General features: G+C 44.2%; 1 protein-coding gene and 1 pseudogene across 1 annotated transcript; both read right to left on the bottom strand.

The window, feature by feature from the left end:
• On the bottom strand, nucleotides 1-27492 carry LOC126092831 (aminoacylase-1-like). Its single transcript, XM_049908561.1, has 5 exons — nucleotides 27240-27492; nucleotides 24751-24938; nucleotides 22790-23019; nucleotides 13459-13519; nucleotides 1-147 (listed from the first exon to the last, which is right to left on the bottom strand). The coding sequence occupies exons 1-5, from the start codon at nucleotides 27490-27492 to the stop codon at nucleotides 1-3; spliced, it is 879 nt and encodes a 292-aa protein (XP_049764518.1).
• On the bottom strand, nucleotides 13170-13287 carry LOC126093035 (5S ribosomal RNA; annotated as a pseudogene).

The following is a 27492-nucleotide window of genomic DNA, read 5'->3' on the forward strand; positions in this document are numbered from 1 at the left end:
CTACAGGACGTTGGCTACCTCCTGGAGCACACCCTGGAAGATGTCGATGCCACGCAGCAGGGAGGCCGCTGTAATGTACTCGTCTATTCCGTGCGGAAGTATTGGAGTGTTGTTTATCGGCATGAATCCCAGCGCAGGAATTCCAGCCTGTAACACAAAGAGGGCTGCAGCACACGATTCAGTTTCTGATCTATTTAAAAAAAAATCTAATGTGGCGAAATAAATTAGACCACTACAAGACCATAAATTATGTAGCAGTTTCCAGGAAAATAAAATCAATTTCTTGCTTCAGTATGTTAGGGAGTTGACAAACAAGACAGACTAACTTATTGTATGAAAATGTGGAAATTTCTGAAGGGACAGCTGTCCTGTGTCTCTAAACACCATGTAACCACACGGAGAGATAAGTTAAATGTCAGGGATTACAGACGTGCTTCATTTCCGTATAGAGTTAACACTGCGAAAGGAGGAATTTTAACGTATGTAAAAGTTGGACACAAAGTGAAAAATAATGAAACAAAGAGTTTTTGTGTTGATCAGAACCTAGAAGCATGTGCTTGTGACTTGTTAGTGCAGAATACTTCTCTAATAATTGCAACTGTCTACAGATCCCCTATAGAAAACTTTCAGCTCTGTATGAGAAATGTAGATGCGTTACTGAGCTACCTGTCAGACAGGAAGAAACGGTTATTAGTTTGTGGTGTTTTCAATGTAAATTTCTTAAAAGATACTGACAGGAAAAATTAAGTAGAATTATTATTTTAGTGTTCTAATATAATTTCGGTAGTCAATTTTCCACTCGTTTGCAGCACAATAGTGGGACATTGACAGATAGCATTTTTATGCACAGTGCTCAGGCCGAAACAATTAATGTGCACCCAATTGCTAATGGGCTATTAAATCATATTTGAATGTTCCTTTCCTAAAAAATTATCTAAGCGATCAATTAAAAAAAAAACACTTAAGCCATGGATAATCGTCAAAAGAGAGAGACAGGACAGCCAGTCAGCGTACAAAATTCCATAATACTTAAACTAAATGGCAATGTCATAACTGATAATTCACAAGCTGCAAGTACTTTTAACAAACACTTTCGAAACATAGCACCAAATATAGTATTGAATGGTTCAGTTGAAGATGCAAGAGAATACACACTCCTGGAAATTGAAATAAGAACACCGTGAATTCATTGTCCCAGGAAGGGGAAACCTTATTGACACATTCCTGGGGTCAGATACATCACATGATCACACTGACAGAACCACAGGCACATAGACACAGGCAACAGAGCATGCACAATGTCGGCACTAGTACAGTGTATATCCACCTTTCGCAGCAATGCAGGCTGCTATTCTCCCATGGAGACGATCGTAGAGATGCTGGATGTAGTCCTGTGGAACGGCTTGCCATGCCATTTCCACCTGGCGCCTCAGTTGGACCAGCGTTCGTGCTGGACGTGCAGACCGCGTGAGACGACGCTTCATCCAGTCCCAAACATGCTCAATGGGGGACACATCCGGAGATCTTGCTGGCCAGGGTAGTTGACTTACACCTTCTAGAGCACGTTGGGTGGCACGGGATACATGCGGACGTGCATTGTCCTGTTGGAACAGCAAGTTCCCTTGCCGGTCTAGGAATGGTAGAACGATGGGTTCGATGACGGTTTGGATGTACCGTGCACTATTCAGTGTCCCCTCGACGATCACCAGTGGTGTACGGCCAGTGTAGGAGATCGCTCCCCACACCATGATGCCGGGTGTTGGCCCTGTGTGCCTCGGTCGTATGCAGTCCTGATTGTGGCGCTCACCTGCACGGCGCCAAACACGCATACGACCATCATTGGCACCAAGGCAGAAGCGACTCTCATCGCTGAAGACGACACGTCTCCATTCGTCCCTCCATTCACGCCTGTCGCGACACCACTGGAGGCGGGCTGCACGATTTTGGGGCGTGAGCGGAAGACGGCCTAACGGTGTGCGGGACCGTAGCCCAGCTTCATGGAGACGGTTGCGAATGGTCCTCGCCGATACCCCAGGAGCAACAGTGTCCCTAATTTGCTGGGAAGTGGCGGTGCGGTCCCCTACGGCACTGCGTAGGATCCTACGGTCTTGGCGTGCATCCGTGCGTCGCTGCGGTCCGGTCCCAGGTCGACGGGCACGTGCACCTTCCGCCGACCACTGGCGACAACATCGATGTACTGTCGAGACCTCACGCCCCACGTGTTGAGCAATTCGGCGGTACGTCCACCCGGCCTCCCGCATGCCCACTATACGCCCTCGCTCAAAGTCCGTCAACTGCACATACGGTTCACGTCCACGCTGTCGCGGCATGCTACCAGTGTTAAAGACTGCGATGGAGCTCCGTATGCCACGGCAAACTGGCTGACACTGACGGCGGCGGTGCACAAATGCTGCGCAGCTAGCGCCATTCGACGGCCAACACCGCGGTTCCTGGTGTGTCCGCTGCGCCGTGCGTGTGATCGTTGCTTGTACAGCCCTCTCGCAGTGTCCGGAGCAAGTATGGTGGGTCTGACACACCGGTGTCAATGTGTTCTTTTTTCCATTTCCAGGAGTGTATTAGAAAGGTCATGCAACCAAACTTTAAGCAACTAGAAGTAGCATCATCATTTTCCACTAAAATTAATATAATTATAAAATTTCTGAAAACGAAAGCATTTGTGAGGCAGGAGGAATTACAAACAAAATTTACAAAAGTTTGTCCAACTTAGTAAGCAATGTCCTTAGTGATGAGAGCAGTGCATGAATGGCACAGGGAATTTTTCCAGACAGGTTAAAATCTGCAATTATTAAACCACTTCAGAAGAAAGATGAGAAGACAGACTTAAACAGTTATCATCCAATTACTTTACTGACTTCTTTCTTCAAGTTGTTAGAAAAAAATAATGTTTTCGAGAATAGTCGCACACTTAAGTGGAAACAATTTAAGTAGTACACAAAAGATTGGATTCGAGAAAGGATGCTTAGCTGGTAATTCTATTTAAGCAGAACATTCACTCATCAGATAGTGCAAGCCTTAAATAATACTATATCACAAGTTGGTATTTTTATTATGTCTCCAAGGCCTTCGAGCGTACAGATCGTGATACTCTCTTAGAAAAACTCAAGTTTTGCGGAACTGATGCCTTTACAAACAGCTGATTTGAATCATACTCGACAAACAGAATACAAATAATTGTGCTGAATAATTAAGACAGTGTCGTAAAGGTAGAAAACTTTAGTGACTGGGGTAAAAAAAAAAATCACAACGGGAGTTCCACAAGATTCAATTTTGGGTCCATTCCTATTAATTATATATGTGACCTTCCATTTAACATTCAACAAGCGAAACTGGTACTTTTTGCAGATGATAGTAGTCTTATAATCCTATTAGAGAGAAAGCAACAGAAGAGTTAGTAAATGATATTTCCCAAAGAATTATTACATGGTTGTCTCAAATTGGATTCTGCCTAAATTTTGAAAACAACACACTACGTTCAGTTCTGTGTAATAAAGAGAATCACACCAGTTGATGCAGCACATGAGCAGGAGTCAGTAACTATGGTAGAATGCTCCAAATTTTTTAGAGTACATATTGATGAAAATTTGAGCTGGAAGAAGCATATTACTGAGCTTAAGTTCATTTACTTTTACTCGTCATATGACTGCTAATCTTCGAAACAAACGTATGTAACTTCTGACATGTTTTGTATATTTCCACAAAATAATCTCGTACAGAATACTTTTTTTGGTAACTTATCAAACAGAAAGAAAGTATTGACAGCACAAAGGCGAGCAGTAAGAATAATATGTGGCATTGACCCACAGATGTCATGTGATGCCGCAATACATATTTCGCCTAATGAAATTCATCACAAATAATTCCTCATAATTTGAGAAGAACAGTGATGTACATACCTATAACACTTGAGGCGAAAATGGATCGCATTTATCACTGTTAAAGCTGTCAGTGGCTCAGAGAGGAGTTCACTATGCAGCAATGAAACTTTTTGATCATTTGTCCAACAACTTAAAATGTCTGACAGGTGGCGACGCAAGTTTCAAATCTAATTCAAAATCTACTCTCCTGGACAACTCATTCTAAAACATATTTTCAAGTTTAGTTGCATGAGTAGCAATAAAATGATCTTTTCATTAACGTTAACAGTAATCATGTACACATATCCTGTAAACTGAACTTCTCAGTACTTCATGAAATTCAGTGAAGTTCCTGTTTTATGCCCAGTATTAGTACGAGTGACGTTCGATAAGTAGTGCAACAAATTTGTTTTCTCGGATAGTTTCGATTGAAAACATGCGTAATTTGTTGTGGGACATTGTAGAATATTCGCACTTCAGCGCCTGTAGTTTCATGAAGCTCCGATGGTTGGCGGCATTGTACATAGCCTCCAGAATGGCGTCCGTAATGAAGGTGCGCTCTAAGCAGAGCGCTCTCATTGGGTTCTTTTGATAGAAAAACAGAGCATCGCAGGTATTCATAGGCGCTTGTAGAATGTCTACGGAGACCTGGCAGTGAGCAAAAGCAAGCTGAATCGTTGGACGAGAGGTCTGTCTTCATCGCAATGAGGTCGCACAAACCTTTTCGATCTCTTGCATGCCGAACGGACGTAAATAACTGTGACTGCTGCAATGTTGGAATGTGAGGACACTTTCATTCGAGGTGATCTACAGAACACGATGAAACACCACGTTGCTTCACTTGACGTCTCTGTTGGTGATGCTGACTCACTTGTCCGCAAGTTGGGATACTTAAAGGTGTGTGCCCGTTGGATTCTTAGCCCCATAACTGAAGATCAGAAAGAGGAACGAAGGACCATCTCAGCGGAACTGCTTGCGCGTTACGAGGTTGATGGGGAGTTTACTGATGTAGCAAGGCGTTGGCTCCTCCGTCGATTAGGAGAATGGTGCTATGCAGGCATACAGGCAACCACAGTATGGTTGCGTAAGTCCATCGCATTGAACGGAGACTGTGTGGAAAAATAGGGTGCTGTATCCAAAAGATTGGGGAGTAAAGTATTGTATTGGAATACTGAAAAAAAAAGAAAGGAATTGGCTTCCATAAAAGAGATATGTGGCTGTCGTACGTTGCACAAAATATGGTTCCCCTTTTCTTACATTATGTTCTTAGTGAGAATAATCAGTGTTATCATATTATTCCATGGACCTAAATTTTTCGTGTAATAGGATATATGTTGATAATGGTGAAGTATCACGAAACATGTACGGGTGAAAAAAGAAGGCAGAATCATTTCACAACTGTTTAGCGCTTCCATAGATGTCCTTGAAGTCAAATAAATGAGTCATGGAGCAAAACTGAGTGGTAAACTGCATTATCATTGCTACGAAAATGATATGGTCATGATTGGAACATAGTCATCTAGTGGCATGGTAAGCAGAGAAAGGCAGTTGTTTTCTAAATTCGAGGATATAGGACAGAGTAAACGTTCTAATCAAAGGTGGGCAGATGACACCAGAAAACACGAAAGATCAACAGTGTTTTCTAGATTCCAAGAGAGTTGATGGCCTAATAAAAGGTGGATAGATGACAACATATACATGGGCAACTACAAATGAAAACAACAATCCCATACTAAGTTCAGAGAAGGCTTTTGACAGCAGGAGGCCTTTTTTTGGGCTTTTTCTTTGTGACACCGTTGTTTTTCTCAAAGTTTCACACTCGAACGCTGCCAAAATTCACGTGCTCGTAACAATGCCCAATGACTGTCACAGATTAAGTGACGCTTTACAGTTACTGATTAAAAAATTTCCATCGACACATCCAGTTCGATTCTGGCCATTGTTGCCATCGTAAACTGAGCTTAATACAGGTGGTTATCATCGCTTTGATCAGTAAAAAGATTTCAATTTGTACCACCTTCTAGATCAGTAAAATGCGCTCTGTAGCAACATAAATTTCAAGTCTCGGTAACTGGATTGGAAACTGTACACTGCTAAAATACGACGCACTGTACCTGTTGATCTCCTGCAATCTGCACAGAAATTTGCTCCAGAAAAGGGTATCAGTTCACAACTATGTAGGTTAAGAGTCACACAAAAATACATAAAGCTTCCAAGGAAACAAACACATATTAATTTTGTCCTTCCAACTCCAGCTATGCAACAGGAAACAAACATATATTAATTTCATCCTTCCAACTACAGCTATGCATCATTTCCACGATCTAATACGAGACCCCTGACTATGAATCGAATTCACGAAGGGGAAAAGCACTTGTAAACTCTTGTGAACATTATTAAATGGGGAATAACTTTTTAGGTAGTTGCTAACGTTCTACCACAGCAATGTATAACGTTGTCTAACAGTATTGCTGCCCAAAAGATCTCCGATTCGTCTCTGACGTCTAGGTTGGTTTTCAACCGTCTCTCAGATTTAGTGAGTTCCAAACAGCTTCCGAAATTGTGTCAGCGTTGCGACTTAGTCCTATCAAGCGCTCCTCTGGACTTTGTTAATTCCTAGGTTCTCGCAGCGTTATTTCCAAATTAATCGTACCGGGTGAATACCTTATGTAATCGGAAAATATGAAACCTGTAATGCAATCTAGCAAATTCAGAACCCAACATTCGGCAGGCACTGTCCGTTGTGCATACAGTTCACTTTAATTGAGAGTTCGAGAAAACCAATCAACTAGTTCCCTGCCATACGAGCGTACGTGGTCCAGGAGTCTAGAACAGCATATGTGCCTATCCTTTGCCAATAGACAGAAGCACCTAGCGAAGGGACGCCAGACTGTAAGGTCAAACAGACGAAATTTTAATCGCATTCAAACGTCCTAATGGAAGGAGGATAGATGGCATTACTAGACAGCGAAGAATCTACGTGGATCCATAAAGCTGAACATCGCAATGAATAGAAGACTCAAAAACAAAACCTTCTTCAGAAGTAGACATTAAATGTCTGATGATCTGGAAGAGTGGTAATCCAACAAGGGATATCGTAATCGTTCTTCTATTAATGTTGACAGGAAGAGAAGTTTTGTAATGTTGTTGGTAATTAAAAAGGAGAGGATTGATCTCTTTCTTTTTATTCTGTTACTGATACAGTCACTAGAACATCTCACAACGTAACCAGTTCAACCTCTCAATTATGATTTTCAGATAATATAAGAAGAAGACTGACTCAAAATTATAGCTTTACAAGATTCGTATTGACAAAGAGTAAAAAAGTATTCAAAAGGGAGGAGGAAACGAAATGAAACTTCACATGCTCAAAGGGTATATGATGTTTCTTCAGTGACTATAAAATCGAGTCAAATTTGCGAAGAAATTGGCAGCATGTTTCACCCTCTCTGGTCTACATGCACGCATTTATTCGGTTGGGAAGCGTAACAAAATATTTTTATCTCCTGCTGAGGCTAGGTGGCGCACAACTGCATATGGGAACATAAGAGGATGTACGATGTCCAGAGCCTCTGGCGTCAGAATTCTCTCAATCACTACCACTAATGATATGAAGTCCTACTCAGTGGCTCCCAAAAGCATGCCTCTCCAAAACACTGGAGAAATGGGAATTCTACGGAGGGCGCTACCATGTTCGCCGAATAAGGTCATCCGGAGTGGAACAGAACAGCAGCTCATTGATGAACACAGTGCAAAGCCAGTCATCAGCTGTCCCTCCTCCCTGGTGACGGTAGTACTGTAAACGCATCCATTTGTATTGTGGTGTTATCTCCACACTATGCAAGGGAGTATATCAATTGGAAGTAGCGAATACTCTGTTGAAGAATCACAAGAAGAGATCGATCACTCGAAAATGAAATGAGCGTGTGGTAAAGGCTGGGAGATAGAGGAAGATTCTATCGTGGTTAGGTAGAGATCCCTAAATCAGATGCTCGATTGTAAGGCGTACCCAGGGGTAGATATAGGAACAGCTCACAATTTTGTAATGATTTTGAGTAAGCTGAAATTGAATAGACTAGTCAAGAAGAATCGCCCCGCGCGGGGTAGCCGCGCGGTCTGTGGGCGTCTTGTCACGGTCCGCCCCCCCCCCACCCCCCCTTCAGAAGTTCGAATCCCCTTCCCTCGGACATGGGTGTGTGTGTTGTCCTTAGCGTAAGTTGGTTTAAGTTAGATTAAGTAGTTCGTAAGCTTAGGGACCGATGACCTCAGTGGTTTGGTCCCACAAGACCTTACCACAAATTTCCAAAAGAAGAATCAATGCGCAATGAAGTGGGATACGGAAAAACGGCTAAGGACTGAAGAGATACACTTAATGTTCTATGAGGCTATAACCATTGCCATAATGAGTAGTTCAGCAGGCATTTCAGTTGAGTTGGAATGAAAATCTCTAAAAAGGGTAATCACAGACATTGAAAAGGACAACACAGGTGCAACTATGGTAAGTGCGAAGAAGCAATGGGTAACAGATAAAATACAGGGTGTAACAAAAAGAACAATCCTATCTTTAAAAAATCATAACTAATATGTATTTGAGGTATGTGCGTGAACAACGTACTGTTGGAAAGAGGAAACTCCCGAGTTTTACATGATTCCCGCTGGTAGTAGCAGTGTGCGGCAACTTCAGTTGTAGTAAAAATGGTGTCGGGACAACAGAAGACTTTTGGAGGCATTTTGACTATTTTTTGAAAGTGACTGTCTCAAGAAATATGTAAAGCGTTTCGTGTTCCACGTTTTGCGCAGTGCGGGTCAGTAATAACTGTTCAGCGTGACTTTCGTTCTAGGTATGGTGTGGATCCTCCTACAGCACAGAGCATTAGACGATGGCATGAACAATTCGGAGAAATAGTTTGTTTGGGTAAAGGTACACTACTGGCCATTAAAATTGCTACACCAAGAAGAAATGCAGATGATAAACGGGTATGCGCTGGACGTATATATTATACTAGAATTGACATGTGATTACATTTTCACACAATTTGGGTGCATAGATCCTGATAAATCAGTACCCAGAACAACTACCTCTGGCCGTAATAACGGCTTTTTACGCCTGGGCATTGAGTCAAACAGAGCTTGGATGGAGAGTACAGGTACAGCTGCCCATGCAGCTTCAACACGACACCACAGTTCATCAAGAGTAGTGACTGGCGTATTGTGACGAGCCAGTTGCTCGGCCACCATTGACCAGACGTTTTCAGTTGGTGAGAGACCTGGAGAATGGGGCTGGCCAGAGCAGCAGTCGAACATTTTCTGTATCCAGAAAGGCCCGTACAGGACCTGCAACATGCGGTCGTGCATTATCCTGCTGAAATGTAGGGTTTCGCAGGGATCGAATGAAGGGTAGAGTCACGGCTCGTAACACATCTTAAATGTAACGACCACTGTTCAAAGTACCGTCAGTGCGAACAAGAGGTGACCGAGACGTGTAACCAATGGCACCCCATACCATTACGCCGGGTGATACGCCAGTATGGCGATAACGAGTACACGCTTCCAATGTGCGTTCACCGCGACCATCTGATGCTGTAAACAGAACCTGGATTCATCCGAAACAATGACGTTTTGCCAATCGTGCACCCAGGTTCGTCGTTGAGTACACCATCGCAGGCGCTCCTGTCTGTGATGCAGCGTCAAGGGTAACCACAGCCACGGTCTCCAAGCTGATAGTCGCTGCTGCTGCAAACGTCGTCGAACTGTTCGTGTATATGGTTGTTGTCTTGCAAACGTCCACATCTGTTGACTCAGGGATGGAGACGTGGCTGCACGATCCGTTATAGCCATGCGGATAAGATGCCTGTCATCTCGACTGCTAGTGACTCGAGGCCGTTGGGATCCAGTACGGCGTTCCGCATTACCCTCCTGAACCCACCGATTCCATATCTCGACCAACGCGAGCAGCAATGTCGCGATACGATAAACCGCAATCGCGATAGGCTATAATCCGATCTTTATCGCAGTCGGAAACGTGATGGTACGCATTTCTCCTCCTTGCATGAGGCATCACAACAACGTTTCACCAGACAACGCCGGTCAACTGCTGTTTGTGTATGAGAAATCGGTTGGAAACTTTCCTCATGTCAGCACGTTGTAGGTGTCGCCACCGGCGCCAATCTTGTGTGAATGCTCGGAAAAGCTAATCATTTGCATATCACAGCATCTTCTTCCTGTTGGTTAAATTTAGCCTCTGTAGCACGTGGTCTTCTTGGTGTAGAAATTTTAATGGCCTGTAGTGTATATCGCTGGGCCGTCTCCGAGTGTTTGACACAGATGTCGAATGCATCCGCCATAGTTTCACAAGGAGTCTGCAGAAACGCGTTCGCCGTGCAGCTGGACAGCTCAACAGGCCGCCGATGTCCGTGTGGCGTGAGTTGAGTCGACGTTTACACATGAAACCACACAAAATTCAGGAACTGGAAGCTCTTTGCGAATGTGATAAACAACAACGTGTGGAGTTCTGTAATTTCGTTCTCGGAAAGACAGAGGATGACAGTTATTCTTCCACGCTTCGTGTTTAGTAACGAGGCAACATTCCATTTAAATGGAAAAGGGAACCGTCATAATGTGACAATATGGGGTACGGCAAAACCACATGAAGTTGTACAACATGAGAGGGACCCTCCAACATTTAATGTGTTTCGTGCAGTTTCACAGGTAAAGGTGTATGGTCCATTTTTCTTTGCCGAGAACACTGTTACAGGAAGTACATATCTCGATATGCTTGAGAACTTTCTTTTCACACAATTGGAGGCTGATTCGAACGACTTCATTTACCAAAAGGATGGGGCACCGCCACACTGGCATCTGGAAGTGCGAGAAGTTTTAAATCGAAGAATTTACTGAACGATGGATGGGTTGCACTACACCAAATGATTCAGACTTACATTACTGGCCTCAAATTACTTGTTCTCAAATGGCTGGAGCAGATATGAAGGAATTGCAGTGTGCTTGGAGCACAGTACGGCGATGCTCCCCTGTGGTGGCCAGACGCGGTCGACCGTAACGTAGTGGAGTGTGTGTACTTATAGTGCCATGGGGAATATCGGACCATTGTCATATCGGAATGCACCACAAATCTGGATATTGCACGAGTCGACCAGGCAGCCGGATGGAGACCAACGACGAGACCCCTATCAAACCCTGTCAGCACCTGGTAACGCTATCTGTGACGAGTGCAGATACTGTCTGTTTTGTTGGCAGAAGAGCCAACACCGTGTTACTAGGGGAGGCCAAAATGCACGCGTTTTAGCTCACGCAAGCTGGAGTGAGGAGGGAAGAACTATACTGACGTGAGGTCTGGAACATGACTAGGAAATAGAATTCAGAAAGCGGACTTAATTAGTTTGATACTTAACTTTAATCCATTAATGATGAACGTCTCTCTTGACGGTACATGATTCACAATATTATCTGTTCAGAAGACATAGTAACTGAATATGGCGCCTTGCAAGATCGTAGCAGATAACGTAGCTGAAGGCTATGCTAAACTGTCGTCCCTGCAAATGAGAGCGTATGTAGACAGTGAACCATCGCTAGCAAAGTCGGCTGTACAACTGGGGCGAGTGCTAGGTAGTCTCTCTAGACTAGACCTGCCATGTGGCGGCGCTCGGTCTGCAATCACTGATAGTGGCGACACGCGGGTCCGACGTGTACTAATGAACCGCGGCCGATTTAAAGGCTACCACCTAGCAAGTGTGGTGTCTGGCGGTGACACCACGCTGTCCAAAACACCAGTGAACTCTGGTGACCGTTCTGATTTAACACACAACTGTAACTCAAACGATTTTCATACGCAATGATGGTGTGTGCATGTACGAAGATACATTGACATCCGACAGTGCCTTGTAGATGCTTCATATACTGGGTGATCAAAAAGTCAGTATAAATTTGAAAACTGAATAAATCACTGAATAATGTAGAGAGAGAGGTACAAATTGACACACATGCTTGGAATGAAATGGGGTTTTATTAGAACCAAAAAATACAAACGTTCAAAAAATATCCGAAAGATGGCGCTTCATCTGATCAGAATAGCAATAATTAGCATAACAAAGTAAGACAAAGCAAAGATGATGTTCTTTACAGGAAATGCTCAATGTGTCCACCATCATTCCTCAACAATAGCTGTAGTCGAGGAATAATGTTGTGAACAGCACTGTAAAGCATGTCCGGAGTTATGGTGAGGCATTGGCGTCGGATGTTGTCTTTCAGCATCCCTAGAAGATGTCGGTCGATCACGATACACTTGCGACTTCAGGTAATCCCAAAGCCAATAATCGCATGCACTGAGGTCTGGGGACCTGGGAGGCCAAGCATGACGGAAGTGGCCGCTGAGCACACGATCATCACCAAACGACGCACTCAAGAGATCTTTGACGCGTCTAGCAATATGGGGTGAACCACCATCCTCCATAAACATCGTGTGTTCCAGGAGGTGTTTATCAGCCAGGCTGGGGATGACGCGAGTCTGTAAAAAATCGGCGTACCTCTCACCCGTCACGCTAGCAGTTTTGCTGTCCAGCGCCATCTGTCGGAAATTTTGTGAACTTTTTTTTTCCTAATAAAACCCCATGTCATTCCAAGCATGTGTGTAAATTTTTACCTCTATATCTACATTATTCCGTGGTTTATTAAGTTTTCAAATTTATACTGACTTTTTGATCACCCGGTATATCTGCGTGTGCGTGTTGAACATTTCCTCCTAATATACGAATCATGGAGCTCAGAACCGCTGTTGACGTTAAAGTGGTAAACAGCAACTGAAGAGATTATATTGGATTTCAAAGTTGTCGTTACACTGAGTGCAGAATAACATTTTGGGAGTGTACATTACGCAAAATCCTAGCGTGGACTGAAAATGCTTAAGCGTATGAAATACAAAAGAAAATAAATTTGGTTCAGTACGTTAGTGCGAGTCTTAACAAGCTTAGCAATAATTCTAGTGTCTTCACTAACACTGCGGCCAATTTCACGAAGGGCGTAACTTACCACAATGACGGAAGCTAACCGATTCTTTGTAAAACTAAAACTAAGCTCCGTCCGAACAGGCCATGCAGTCCCAACGGTACCGACCGACCGCCGCGTCATCCTCAGCCCATAGGCGTCACTGGATGCGGATATGGAGGGGCATGTGGTCAGCACACCGCTCTCCCGGCCGTCCTCAGTTTTCGAGACCGCAGCCGCTACTTCTCAGTCAATTAGCTCCTCAGTTTGCCTCACAAGGGCTGAGTGCACCCCGCTTGCCAACAGCGCTGGACAGACCGAATGGTCACCCATCCAAGTGCTAGTCCAGCCCGACAGCGCTTAACTTCGGTGATCTGACGGGAACCGGTGTTACCACTGCGGCAAGGCCGTTCGCAACAGATTCTTTCAGTTCTCATTATTATCTTACATAATGTTATTAGAACTGTGAAGCCACCGATTATAACAGAAGTGGAGCAGATTAAAGCTGTCATATGACAGGAACGATGGTTTACAGAATGAATTTATTGAAAAGATTGTTGAGCATAATTGCAGGAATGCTGCTTACCCTCCTTATGAAGCGCGCGTCAGAGGTTGCTGGAAGAATCAATGGCTTTATCTTCATTTCCCTGTAAACAACGATACGTGATAACCATTACACATGGAAGGATTAAGACAGTGAAAGTAATCTTTTCGATCTAAAGTAGTTTACATTTTTCGAACTCAAAATAGCGACTTCTGTAGCTGTAATTCACGCTGTAGCAATAAACTTGTAGTGCTTATATAATAAAAATAAATTAAATAGTACTGAAAAATAATAGAGGCAAGCCCTAAGGCAGTGGTCCCAAATAAATGATTTTGGCACATTCACAATATAGGCTTCAGTTGTTATACAGGGTGAAAGGTATTTAAACCGACAAACTCTGGGAGGTTATAGGGGACATGAAAACAAATATTTTTCCCTAAGTCGTTTTTTCCTATGAGGATTATTTAAACCGGTAGAGGAAGATTTCTCTGGGGGCCAGTTAATTAAACCAACAAACACTTTTACATTTTTTTATGACCAAGAGACAACACATTAACACAACCCAATTTCAATTACAGTAGATTTTCAAAAATGCCTCCATTGACACATAAACAAAGGTTACACGGTCGGATCATGTTCTGACTGACACAGGCAAAAACCCCAGGAGTATCCTGAATTGTTCCTGCAGCTACGTATCTGGGCAACCAGATCCTCTTCTGATGCAACAGGAGTTGCGTAAAAAAGGTTGCACATCTCTCCCCACACAAAAAAAATCCAGAGGGGACCATATCTGGGGATCGAGCAGGCCATGGTACAGGATCACCTCTGCCAATCCTCGTTTCTGGGAACCGTCGGTCCAGGAATCGACGCAAACGACGACTGAAATGTGCCGGCGCCCCGTCATGTTGGAAACACATGCGTTGTCTTCTAGGGAGCGGGACGTCTTCCAGTAATTCTGGCAATACTCTGGCGAGAAAATTGTGATAGTGCCTGCCACTCAATGGCCTAGGTAGCAGATACGGCCCAATTAAACAATCCCCAACAACACCTACCCACACATTAACAAATAACCGCCCTTTATGAGCTCTAGTAACTGTGGCATGTGGGTTATCCTCACTCCAAACATACGAATTATGCATGTTGAAGACTCCATCACGCCCGAACGTTGCTTCATCGGTAAAAAACACAGAGGATCGAAATGTGGGATGCATTTCAAACTGTTCCAGGTACCACTGCGAAAACTGTGCTTTGGGTGTATAATCAACTGGTTCCATGTTGTGGATACGCTGTAAATGAAATGGACGTAACAACTGCTCTCGAAGGACTGATCTAACATTCGTCTGATTCGTCCTCATGTTAAGTGCAATTGCACGAGTGCTGACTGAAGAATCGGGCTCCACATGCTGCAAGACAGCTTCCTCGAACTGCAGCGTTCTTACCGTGTGACGGCGTCCCTGTCCAGGTAATCTGCTAAATGACCCGGTCTCACGCAGACGTTGGCACACAGCAGCAACGGTCGTATAATGTGGGATACGGTGATTAGGATGTTGTTGATAAACCCGTTGTGCAGCTCGTCCGTTGTGGTGCGCTACGTGGTACGCACCAACCATATCATTGTACTCAATCCAGGTGTATCGCTCCATTAGTAAACAGAGACAATGCACTACTACACTGGTGGACAGCAGTTGCCTACAACTGAAGATCGTAATACGGCCTCTAACAACTAAAGATCGTAATACGGACTCCACCGGTTTAAATAATCCTCATAGGAAAAAATGACATTAAGGAAAAATATTTGCTTTGATGTCCCCTACAACCTCCCAGAGTTTGTCGGTTTAAATACTTTTCGCCCTGTAGCTGATGAACCTAATCGAATTTATTTCATTTTTGTGGTTTTATACAATTGCACAAACAAAATTAATCCAAAGAGTTAGGATACGTTCTCCGTAAGAACGGATGTTACCGTCAAGTGCACTGTTATTACTGTAGTACGTGGCAGGAATGCCAACTGGACGAGATCTCACCCTTTGTTCCTGACGTACACTCTCTGAAAACTATCAGGACACCCTTACATAATCTAGAACTGTCCTCTATATGCCACCTATACAAAAGGAGGCGTGGAGTGCTATAATGTCAGCAGAGAAACAGTGTGGTAGAAGAAGATCTCGGTTACTTCGAACCTGCATTAATCTTTGGATTTCGCTTCAGTAACACATCAGTTAGGATCATCTCAACTCTTCTAAAGCTGCCCACGTCGATTGTTAGTGGCCCGATTGTCGACTGGAAACGCGAAGTTCGAATATAATGAATTTTCTTGAGACAGAGAAGCTGCTGTCGATGCATCACCACGGCTTTAGAAACATCGCTCCTGCGAAACGCAACTCGCCCTTTTTTCACATGATATCTTGCGAAACATGGATCAAAGGTATTAGACGGATGCCATATTCCCCGACTTCCGGAAAGCGTTTGACTCGGTGCCCCACTGCAGCCGGCCGCGGTGGTCTCGCGGTTCTATGCGCGCAGTCCGGAACCGTGCGACTGCTACGGTGGCAGGTTCGAATCCTGCCTCGGGCATGGATGTGTGTGATGTCCTTAGGTTAGTTCGGTTTAAATAGTTCTTAGTTCTAGGGGACTGATGACCACAGCTGTTAAGTCCCATAGTGCTCAGAGCCGTTAGCCCCACTGCAGGCTCCTAACTAAGGTACGAGCATATGGGATTGGTTCCCAAGTATGTGAGTGGCTCGAAGAGTACTTAAGTAATAGAACCCAGTACGTTGTCCTCGATGGTGAGTGTTCATCGGATGTGAGGGTATCATCTGGAGTGCCCCAGGGAAGTGTGGTAGGTCTGCTGTTGTTTTCTATAGGGATAGGGTGGATAGCAATGTGCGGCTGTTTGTTGATGATACGGTGGTGTACGGGAAGGTGTCGTCGTTGAGTGACTGTAGGAGGATACAAGATGACTTGGACAGGATTTGTGACTGGTGTAAAGAATGGCAGCTAACTCTAAATATAGATAAATGTAAATTAATGCAGATGAATAGGAAAAAGGATCCTGTAATGATTGAATACTCCATTAGTAGTGTAGCCCTTGACACAGTCACGTCGATTAAATATTTGGTCGTAACATGGCAGAGCGATATGAAATGGGACAAGCATGTAATGGCAGTTGTGGGGAAGGCTTGGTTCAATGGTAGAATTGTGGGAAGATGTAGTTCGTCTGTAAAGGAGACCACTTATAAAACGCTAATACGACCTATTCTTGAGTACTGCTCGAGCGTTTGGGATCCCTATCAGGTCGGATTGAGGGAGAACATAGAAGCAATTCAGAGGCGGGCTGCTAGACTTGTTACTGGTAGGTTTGATCATCACGCGAGTGTTACGGAAATGCTTCAGGAACTCGGGTGGGAGTCTCTAGAGGAAAGGAGGCATTCTTTTCGTGCATCGCTACTGAGGAAATTTAGAGAACCAGCGTTTGAGGCTGACTGCAGTACAATTTTACTGCCGCCAACTTACATTTCTCGGAAAGACCACAAAGATAAGATAACAGAGATTAGGGCTCCTACAGAGGCATATAGGCAGTCATTTTTCCCTCGTTCTGTTTGGGAGTGGAACAGGGAGAGAAAATGCTGGTTGTGGTACGAGGTACCCTCAGCCACGCACCGTATGGCTGATTGCGGAGTATGTATGTAGATGTAGATGTAGAAACACAGCTGAACCGAGACCAGGCAGTCCTGGTGTAGCGAAGGACGTTCCCCGTCGAGCATTGCGGGTGATGTTTGTAAAAAGCCGCATGAAATCAGAAAGAAGAATAACTCGTCAGTTGCAAAGTGTTACCAGCAGGCCGGACGTTGTGGCCGAGCGTTTCTAGGCGCTTCAGTCTGGAAGCGCGAGACCACTACGTTCGCAGGTTCGAATCCTGCCTCGGGCATGGATGTGTGTGATGTCTTTAGGTCAGTTAGGTTTAAGTAGTTCTAAGTTCTAGGGGACTGACGACCTCAGATGTTAAGTCCCATAGTGCTCAGAGCCATTTGAATCATTTTTTGTCACCAGCAGTCCAGCAGGTCAGTTAGCACAACGACTGTGCTTAGGAAGTTGATAAGAAGGGGGTAGAATGGTCGAGCATCTCCTTATAAGCCACAAATTTCTGTGGTCAACGTTCGGTGGCACTCTTGGTTGTGTAAAGGGAGATGCCACTTGACTTAGACGACTGGAACCTAGTGATTTGGAATGATGGATCACGCTGTATACTGTGACAATCCAATGGAACCGTTTGGATTGGACCAGTGCCTGGAGAACGTTACCCGCCATCGTGTGCAGCGCAATCAGTGAAGTACAGAGGAGCTGACGTTACGGTAGTATCTTTCATCATGGTTAGGGTGTGGTTCTCTTACTGAACTTAAGAAAACGCTGAAACCCGAAGGATAGGGACACACTGTACTGGCTACAGTTGATGAACAGTTCGGAAACGATGGATGATTATTTGAATCTTTACGACCACTCATAATGTCAGGAAGCACCATCTGTAGCGCAGTCATTTGTCCACAATAAAATTCATGATATGTGCTGGCCTACACAGGCTCCTGAAATGAACCAAGTAGAGCACATTTGGGATGAGACAGAAAGTCGACTTCGCTCCAGATCGGAGCTTCCAACATCACTACCATCTCTGGTTTCAGGTCTGCCATGCCTCCGCTGACGTTCAGACGACTCACTGACTTTTTCCCCAGGTGAGTTCCCGCAGTCATCAGGGCGAAGGTTGCGCACATCCCATACTGTTGTCCACTAGTCGGTGTTCCAATACTTTTAATCAGATAGTATGTTGTGTTGAGGGGCATGTCGAAATATGAGCCGCCGTCACTAAGGAGTTTCCCCTCAATGCGCTTTCAGACAGGTGGTGTAAAATAATTAGTACTGCAGGGTAGTGTCCAGTATGACGATGATTCAAATGGACTCTTGCTAGGAGTCAGGAATTGATTGAGGCTTACGCTGGTACGTTTTGATTCAGTCATCGGCAAGCAATGTTAGCGCGCTGTTGATAATGGCTAGTCGGCCGAATCGCGATTAGCTTTTCAATACTTTTATGAACGGATTGAAATAGTCTTGATAGTGAAATTATTGGTTTCACACGTAGGAATTTCCTAGCAAGGGAATACTCGCACATACATTGCACGTCTAAAAGTTTTTGTGGATACTATTATCAAACATACAAAAGTGAAGATACCAATATAATAACTTTATTCGCCTGCAGGAAGCGGACAGCCAATTTACTTTCGGGATCGACAGCTGCAACGTCACATCTTTGAATGTTCGTCATTATATGCGACACACAACCGTGGACTGTGAGCGTGGTAATCGTCGAGAGTACTCCGAATTGAACTTGCAGCAGTGGTGACCACCTAGTCTCCTTAAGCTTTCATAAAATAGTTCTCCTAGCATTAAGCAGGAATGGCTAGAGGACAACTGTAAGGATTCAGAATAATATTTCACTAGGAGAAAGATAGATACCGCCTACAGGAAAATTAAAGAGGCCTTTGGGGAAGAGAGAAGCAGCTGTATCTATATACAAAGCTGAGATGGTAAACCAGCCCTAAGCAATGAAGTAGAAGACTAAAGGTGGAGGAATATATGGAATGTCTATACAGAGAAGATGAACTTGAAAGCAATATTATAGAAAGGACAGTGGACGTAGGTGAGTGTGGGATGGGAGATACGATACTGCAGGAAGAATTTGACAAAACTATAAATCATTAAAGTCGAAACAGTGCTCGGGACTAGACGATATTCCGCCAGAACTAATACCAGCCTTTTCCATCTGGTGTACAAGATGCATCAGACAGGTGAAATACCCTCCGGCTCACCGAGGAATGGAGTAATTCTAATTCCAAAGAAAGCAGTTGCTGACAGGTGTGAAAATTACTGAACTATCTGTTTAATAAGTCATGGCTGCAAAATACTAAAACTAATTCCTTACAGAAAAAAGAAAAAACTGATAGAGGTAGACCACGGAGAAGATCAGTTTGTTCCGGAAAAATGTAGGAGGGTACGTTAAGGAAACGCAAACCCATTTATAGCTTTTGTAGATTCAGAAAAAGCTTTTGACAATGTTGACTGGAGTACTATCTTTGAAATTCTGAAAGTAGCAGGGCTAAAATACAGGGAGCGAAAGGTTATTTACAACTTGTACAGAAACCATACGGCAGTTATAAGAGCCGAGGGGCATGAAAGGGAAGTAGTTGTTGAGAAAGGAGTGAGACACTGTTGTAACCTACCCTCGATGTTATTCAATACGTACTGAACAAGCAGTAAAGGAATCTAAAGAAAAATTTGGAGTAGGAATTAAAGTTCAGGGAGGCGAAATAAAAACTCTGAGGTTTGCCGATGACATTGCCATCTTGTTGGAGACAACAAAGGACTTCAGGGAGCAGTGGAACAGAATTGACAGTGTACTGGAAAGAGTATATAAGGTGAATATCAACAGAAGTAAAACAGGGATAATGAATGTATTCGAATTAAATTAGTTGATGCTAAGGGATCAAATTAGGAAACGAGACACTTAAAGCAGCAGATGAGTTTTGATATTTGGGCAGCAAAGGAACTGATGATGGGCAAAGTAGAAAGGACATAAAATGTACACCGGCAATGGCAAGAAAAGCATTTCTAAAGAAGAGAAATTTGTTATCATCAAATATACACTCCTGCAAATGGAAAAAAGAACACATTGACACCGGTGTGTCAGACCCACCATACTTGCTCCGGACACTGCGAGAGGGCTGTACAAGCAATGATCACACGCACGGCACAGCCGACACACCAGGAACCGCGGTGTTGGCCGTCGAATGGCGCTAGCTGCGCAGCATTTGTGCACCGCCGCCGTCAGTGTCAGCCAGTTTGCCGTGGCATACGGAGCTCCATCGCAGTCTTTAACACTGGTAGCATGCCGCGACAGCGTGGACGTGAACCGTATGTGCAGTTGACGGACTTTGAGCGAGGGCGTATATTGGGCATGCGGGAGGCCGGGTGGACGTACCGCCGAATTGCTCAACACGTGGGGCGTGAGGTCTCGACAGTACATCGATGTTGTCGCCAGTGGTCGGCGGAAGGTGCACGTGCCCGTCGACCTGGGACCGGACCGCAGCGACGCACGGATGCACGCCAAGACCGTAGGATCCTACGCAGTGCCGTAGGGGACCGCACCGCCACTTCCCAGCAAATTAGGGACACTGTTGCTCCTGGGGTATCGGCGAGGACCATTCGCAACCGTCTCCATGAAGCTGGGCTACGGTCCCGCACACCGTTAGGCCGTTTTCCGCTCACGCCCCAACATCGTGCAGCCCGCCTCCAGTGGTGTCGCGACAGGCGTGAATGGAGGGACGAATGGAGACGTGTCGTCTTCAGCGATGAGAGTCGCTTCTGCCTTGGTGCCAATGATGGTCGTATGCGTGTTTGGCGCCGTGCAGGTGAGCGCCACAATCAGGACTGCATACGACCGAGGCACACAGGGCCAACACCCGGCATCATGGTGTGGGGAGCGATCTCCTACACTGGCCGTACACCACTGGTGATCGTCGAGGGGACACTGAATAGTGCACGGTACATCCAAACCGTCATCGAACCCATCGTTCTACCATTCCTAGACCGGCAAGGGAACTTGCTGTTCCAACAGGACAATGCACGTCCGCATGTATCCCGTGCCACCCAACGTGCTCTAGAAGGTGTAAGTCAACTACCCTGGCCAGCAAGATCTCCGGATCTGTCCCCCATTGAGCATGTTTGGGACTGGATGAAGCGTCGTCTCACGCGGTCTGCACGTCCAGCACGAACGCTGGTCCAACTGAGGCGCCAGGTGGAAATGGCATGGCAAGCCGTTCCACAGGACTACATCCAGCATCACTACGATCGTCTCCATGGGAGAATAGCAGCCTGCATTGCTGCGAAAGGTGGATATACACTGTACTAGTGCCGACATTGTGCATGCTCTGTTGCCTGTGTCTATGTGCCTGTGGTTCTGTCAGTGTGATCATGTGATGTATCTGACCCCAGGAATGTGTCAATAAAGTTTCCCCTTCCTGGGAGAATGAATTCACGGTGTTCTTATTTCAATTTCCAGGAGTGTAGATTTAAGTCGTTTCTGAAGGTATTGGTCTGGAGTGTAGTCATGTATGGAAGTGAAACGTAGACGATAAACAGTTTCGTTATGGGAGAACAGAAGCTTTTGAAATGTGGTGCTACAGAAGAATGCAGAAGATGAGACGCGTAAGTCACGTATCAAATGAGGAGTTCTAAATAGAATTGGGGAGGCAAGAAATTTGTGGCACAACTTGACCAAAAGATGGGATCGGTTGATAGCACTCATTCTCAGACATCAAGGGATCACCAGTTTAGTATTGGAGGGAATTGCCGGAGGTGAATATTCTAGATGCAGACAAAGAGCGGAATACAGTAAACAAATTCAGAAACATGCGGGTTGCAGTGGTTTTTCGGGGATGAAGAGGCTACCAGAGGATTGAGTAGCATGGATAGCTGCATCAAACCAGCCTTCGGACTGAAGATGACAATAAGAATAGTATCAAAGTCTGCAGTATTTTATATACATGATGCGTTCTGTTAATATACAATTCGCAGAACGCTAATGGGGGAAAAATTTATCCCGTACCAATTTTTCGTGAATAAAGTCAGTCAAATGGTTCAAATGGCTCTGAACACTATGGGACTTAACACCTGAGGTCATCAGCCCCTATAACTTAGAACTACTTACACCTAACTAGCCTAAGGACATCAGACACGTCCATGCCCGAGGGAGGATTCGAACTTGCGACCGTAGCAGTCGTGCGGTTCCGGTCTGAAGCGCCTAGAACCGCTCGGCCACCGCGGCCGGCTAATTTTTTAATCATTTGATACTAAAATGCTACTCGTCGGTAAGTCTGTTACGGTCGATTCGAAGACGGTGTATCAACGGTTATTTTCCTGTGTCGAAATGGTATCACCGGTCCAATTTATTACGTCTGTACCGTAAAGATTGAACCAAGATTTCCATCATCATGTTTAGCAATGTACAGAGAAATCTTCAGTGTGTGTGTGTGTGTGTGTGTGTGTGTGTGCGAGCGCGCACATTCGGATGTGACAACTGCTCTGCATGAAGAAGAATTTTTTTCTAGTTTTTTGATTTTTTTTTAACGTAGCTTTCAGCATGCAAGTAATCTTGTTATGTTTTTCATAGCTGCCTTCTGATTTTCAGATAATAAGCTACTGATTTCATTGCCGCTAGGTGTAGGAGGAAAATGTGTGCTACAGAGAATGCCCTACGTTAGCGTAATGACTTAAAAATATTACCCGTAGACGGGAGACTTCCAGCGCATATTTAAATTTTACTTACAGTTTTTCGGTGGCTTCCTGGAAGGCTGTCCACCACTTGTTGTCTGCGCCGATAAGAGTGGTTGGTACCTTCTCTTGCTTTGCCAAGAACTCGAGCTCAACTCCTTCTCCAGCATCTGAGCACCACTGCCTGATCTTCTCCTCCAGCTTATCGAAGTCCATCAGTGGATTGAGGCGCAAGTCGAACACTGCAGACATCTCGGGTGGGATTACGTTCAGTGCAGACCCTCCCTGGTAATCAAACAGTTATCTCAGGGATGTTGTGCTCTTCAAATACTCATCACCCTGCTGCACATCTACTGACAAGTACGATGCTGAATGTTTAGATTATTCGATGTTTATAGTTGTAGGGGAAGGAGTAGAAGAAAGTATTACGGGAGAATATGGGCTTGGTACTAGGAATCAGAGAGGAGAAAGACTAATTGAGTTCTGCAATAAATTTCAGCAAGTAATAGAGAATACTCTGTTCAAGGATAACAAGAAGAGGAGATATGTTTGGAAAACGTTATACGGAAATATTTCAGTTAGATTAGCTTCCTAAATCAGGTACTGGAATGTCCTGCGTACCCAAGAGCAGATACAGACTCAGATCACAGCTTAGTAGTGATGAAAAGTACGCTGAAGTTGAAGAGACTAGTTAGTTAGAATTTACAAAAATCACTTCAGAAAATTAATATTTTTCTAAATCTGAAAGCATGTTCCATAGTACAACATGGTCATGTACCTATATGAAGTCGTGACTAAAGTGTTTCCACTTTATTTCTTTTGCTAGGACATAACGTGAACAGACAATAAAAAAATGGTTTAAATGGCTCTGAGCATTATGGGACTTAACATTTGAGGTAATCAGTCCCCTAGAACTTAGAGCTACTTAAACCTAACTAACCTAAGGACATCACACACATCCATGCCCGAGGCAGCATTCGAACCTGCGACCGTAGCGGTCGCTCGGTTCCAGACTGCAGCGCCTAGAACCGCACGGCCACCACGGCCGGCGAACACACAACACTTACAACTAAAATCATACCTTTAGGTAAAACATCGACAACTAGTGAGAGAAGAAGAATAATTGTGCTCCACAGCAATTAGCGCGAAGAACATGAAACTTGCGAAGAAAGAAGTTTGTAGCGTGTAGATGTGCTTCTGTTTCGTAAGTGAAGTTAAAACGCGACCTGCAGCATGTCACCAGATGAGGAAGCGCAGATGCCAGCCAGAAACCCGAATAACTATTCCTCTGAAGATGCCTTAAAGCAGAAAGCTGAAACACGTCTGGAATAAATGAAATACATTGCAGCAAAAAAAAGTGGGTTTTATTTAGAAAACGAATATTTCTATGCTTGCTGCGGATGATAGTGTCGCAAACAAACATGGTGTATGTTTTTCAGTTGTAAAATTGGGCGTCATTCTGCAAATGGTCCGATGCGAGGTCTGCTAAAACAGAAATGTCGCCCCGAGATTTCTAATACATCATTATTATAAGAGATGGACTTTACCGACTCCTATACGAGTTTGCACTTAGCTTGGAAAACCAGATTCATTATGAAGGCATCGCTGAAACACATACAGTGTGTGAAATTGGGAAAAATTTCTACATAGCTCGTTTGATTAAGTTGTATTAGTACTTATCTACAAAATCACACTGGCTATAACAGACATTCTCAGATTACAAAAGAAAATGTGTTTGAATAATTTATTTTTAGAATTGCTTGTGATAGCAATTTTTTTCGGAAGGCATCTGATAGTGGCTTCCGCAGCAGGACACGAAAATTTTGTCTGAGAAATGCGGTTAAAATCCGAAAACCAGATGTCATTCTGATGGTTACTTGAATGGTTAAAGCATGGAGAGAATTTCTTTTATTATTTCTTTTCATAAAATTAGAGAAGTGATGGATTTTTGTTGATTTTAAATGGGATCATTTCACACAGAAGCCTATGTTGGCATTCTGAGTGTGTGTTTCGTACCTCGACTGTGGTGAGATTCGTGCTGGTGACGTCGGCCATCCATAGGTTGGGATCTTGCTGTAGTTTGTCCAGCTCTTCCTGGCGGAAGTCCATGAAGCGATCCAGAACGATCCGCAGTTTTTCTCCAGGAGTTCCAGGCACGAGGATGGAGCCATGTCCAGTGAATCCTCGGCAGCGCACTTTGACTTCTGGGAATCAGAAAAGTGTTGCTGTACAATTCGCACAACCAGATAATACAGGTTGAGAGTGCACGGAAAATTACATTCTATAGTTAAAAGTAAATCTATTTACAAAGAATCAGACCCATGTTCGGAACGGAACGCTTCGTTAACGTGGAAAGTATTTACTGAGGTTAACGAAGGCAATGTTGGCCCTATGTACTGGACGATGCCCTTTAGCTACACTGTCTAAAGGATCGTCCTAAGAAATACCAAATTAAGATCAGCCTGAAGATGCCTAAATAAGGTGAATCGCGTAGTTGATAAATAAAAAAACTAAAATTTCAACTAAGACTGTTTTCAACTAATGCTATCAAACACTGGTTTCCTGATTTATGCCACAGACTGGAATAATGCCACAGATTGTAACAAACGACCAAGCTGATCAACTTGGTACTCAAAACGAGTCATAACACTATTGCAGAAACAACGAAACCAGCATGACAAATTCAAACTAACGCAAAACCTCCAAGATCGGCTACCTTTTAAAGAAGCTCGAACATCGATGCTAGATGTTTATAATAGATTCCACAACAAAACGTTGTCTCGAAACCTGGCAGAAAATCCAAAGAGATTCTGGTCGTATGTAAAGTATGCTAGCGGTAAGACACAATAGATCACTTTGCTGCGCGATAGCAATGGAAATACTACCGATGACAGTGTGCTACAGAGATACTAAACAAAGCCTTCCGAAATTCCTTCACGAAAGAAGACGAAGTAAATATTACAGAATTCGAATCAAAAACAGCTGCCAACATGAAGTATATAACATTGGAGTAGTCAAGCAGCTTAAATCACTTAATAAAAGCAAGTCTTAAAATCCATATTGTATACCAATTAGTCTCCTTTCAGAGCATGCTGATGCAACAGCTCCTTACTTAACAATCATATACAACCGCTCGCTCGACAAAATCTCCGTACCCAAAGACTGGACAGTTGCACAGGTTACACTAACATTCAAGGAAGGCAATAGGAATAATCCACTTCATTAATCCATTTGAGCAGCGAGATTTTGGAAGGTACATTGTGTTCGAACATTATGAATTACCTCGAAGAGAACGGTCTATTGGCACACAGTCAACACGGATTGGGAAAACATCGTTCTTGTGAAACACAACCAGGTGGTTACTCACACAAAGTGCTATGGACAAGGGTTTTCAAATCGATTCCGTATTTATAGATGCCCAGAAGGCTTTTGACACTGTACCTCATAAGCGGCTTGTAGTGAAATCGCGTGCTTATGGAATATCGTTCAGTTACGTGACTGGGTTCGTGATTTCCTGTCAAACAGATTGCAGTTCACAGTAAGTGTCGGAACGTGATCGAGTAAAACAGATGTGATTTCAGACGTTCCCCAAGGTACTGTTACAAGCTCACTGCTGGTCCTCATTTATACAAACGATTAGAAGACAATCTGAGCAGCCGTCTAAGGTTATTTGGTGATGATTCTATCGTTTATCGTCTAGTAAAGTCATTAGAAAATCAAAAGAATCTGCAAAACGATTTAGATAAGGTATCTATATAATGCGAAAATTGGCAGTTGACCCTAAATGATGAAAAGTGTGAGGTCGTCTGCAGGAGTGCTAAAAGAAATACGTTGAACTTCGGTTACACGATAAATCGGTCATATCTAAAGGCCGTAAATTCAACTAAATACCTAGGAATTACAGTTGCAAAAAACTTACATTGGAAAGAACACACAGAAAATCTTATGCAGAAGGTGAATCAACGACTGTGTTTTATTGGCAGAACGCTTAGAAGATGCAACAGATCTACTAAAGAGACTGCCTACACTACACTTGTCCATCCTCTTTTGCAGTGCTGCTCCGCGGTGTGGCATCCTCCGTTTGCTGTCCTTAGCAGATAGGATAAACAATTAACCGACTACATCGAGGAAGTTCAAAGAAGAGCAGTACTTCTTGTGTTATCGAGAAATCTGGTATCGGTCTTCTCCATATCTGTTACTGAAGTAACCTCGTATCGACGAGTGATGAAACACACTTTGCAACACCAATGTTTACTATCGAAATAGAAATCAGGACTCGTATACAACGTCCGTGGATGAATGTTTACACAATTACAGTAAAAACAGAAAAATCTCTCCATGATGTTGCCTGAGATGCGCCAATTTCGTAGCAGGCGGCGGATCAGGAGGAGCCGAGAATGATCGACGTTAGTATTCGACCTGAGGGTAATTCCTGGAATTCGGGTGTCAGCAGTTGTCAAAGACGACGGCTAGGAAGATGATGGCTGCCGGAGTGGCGACAGTACTTCCGGGACGTCGGGCGTCGGCATATATCGGAGGTGATCGCTGTGTCGACGACAGCTGCCGGTGGGACGACGTGAGGCGTGGCGTGGCACCTGGCTCTGGTAGACGGAGATCCTGCGTGGCGTCAGCAACAGGTGCTTCATGGCGTGGGCGGTGACTCCGGACGGCGAGCTGCTGAAGTGGCAGGCGTGAAGCCCTGATACGCAACTGCTCCAGCATTTGTTTCTTTGTTATTTCATCCCCTCTCGTCCCCAT

This window comes from Schistocerca cancellata, chromosome 7, assembly GCF_023864275.1.
Source record: "Schistocerca cancellata isolate TAMUIC-IGC-003103 chromosome 7, iqSchCanc2.1, whole genome shotgun sequence".
In the NCBI taxonomy this organism is placed as follows: Eukaryota; Metazoa; Arthropoda; class Insecta; order Orthoptera; family Acrididae; genus Schistocerca; species Schistocerca cancellata.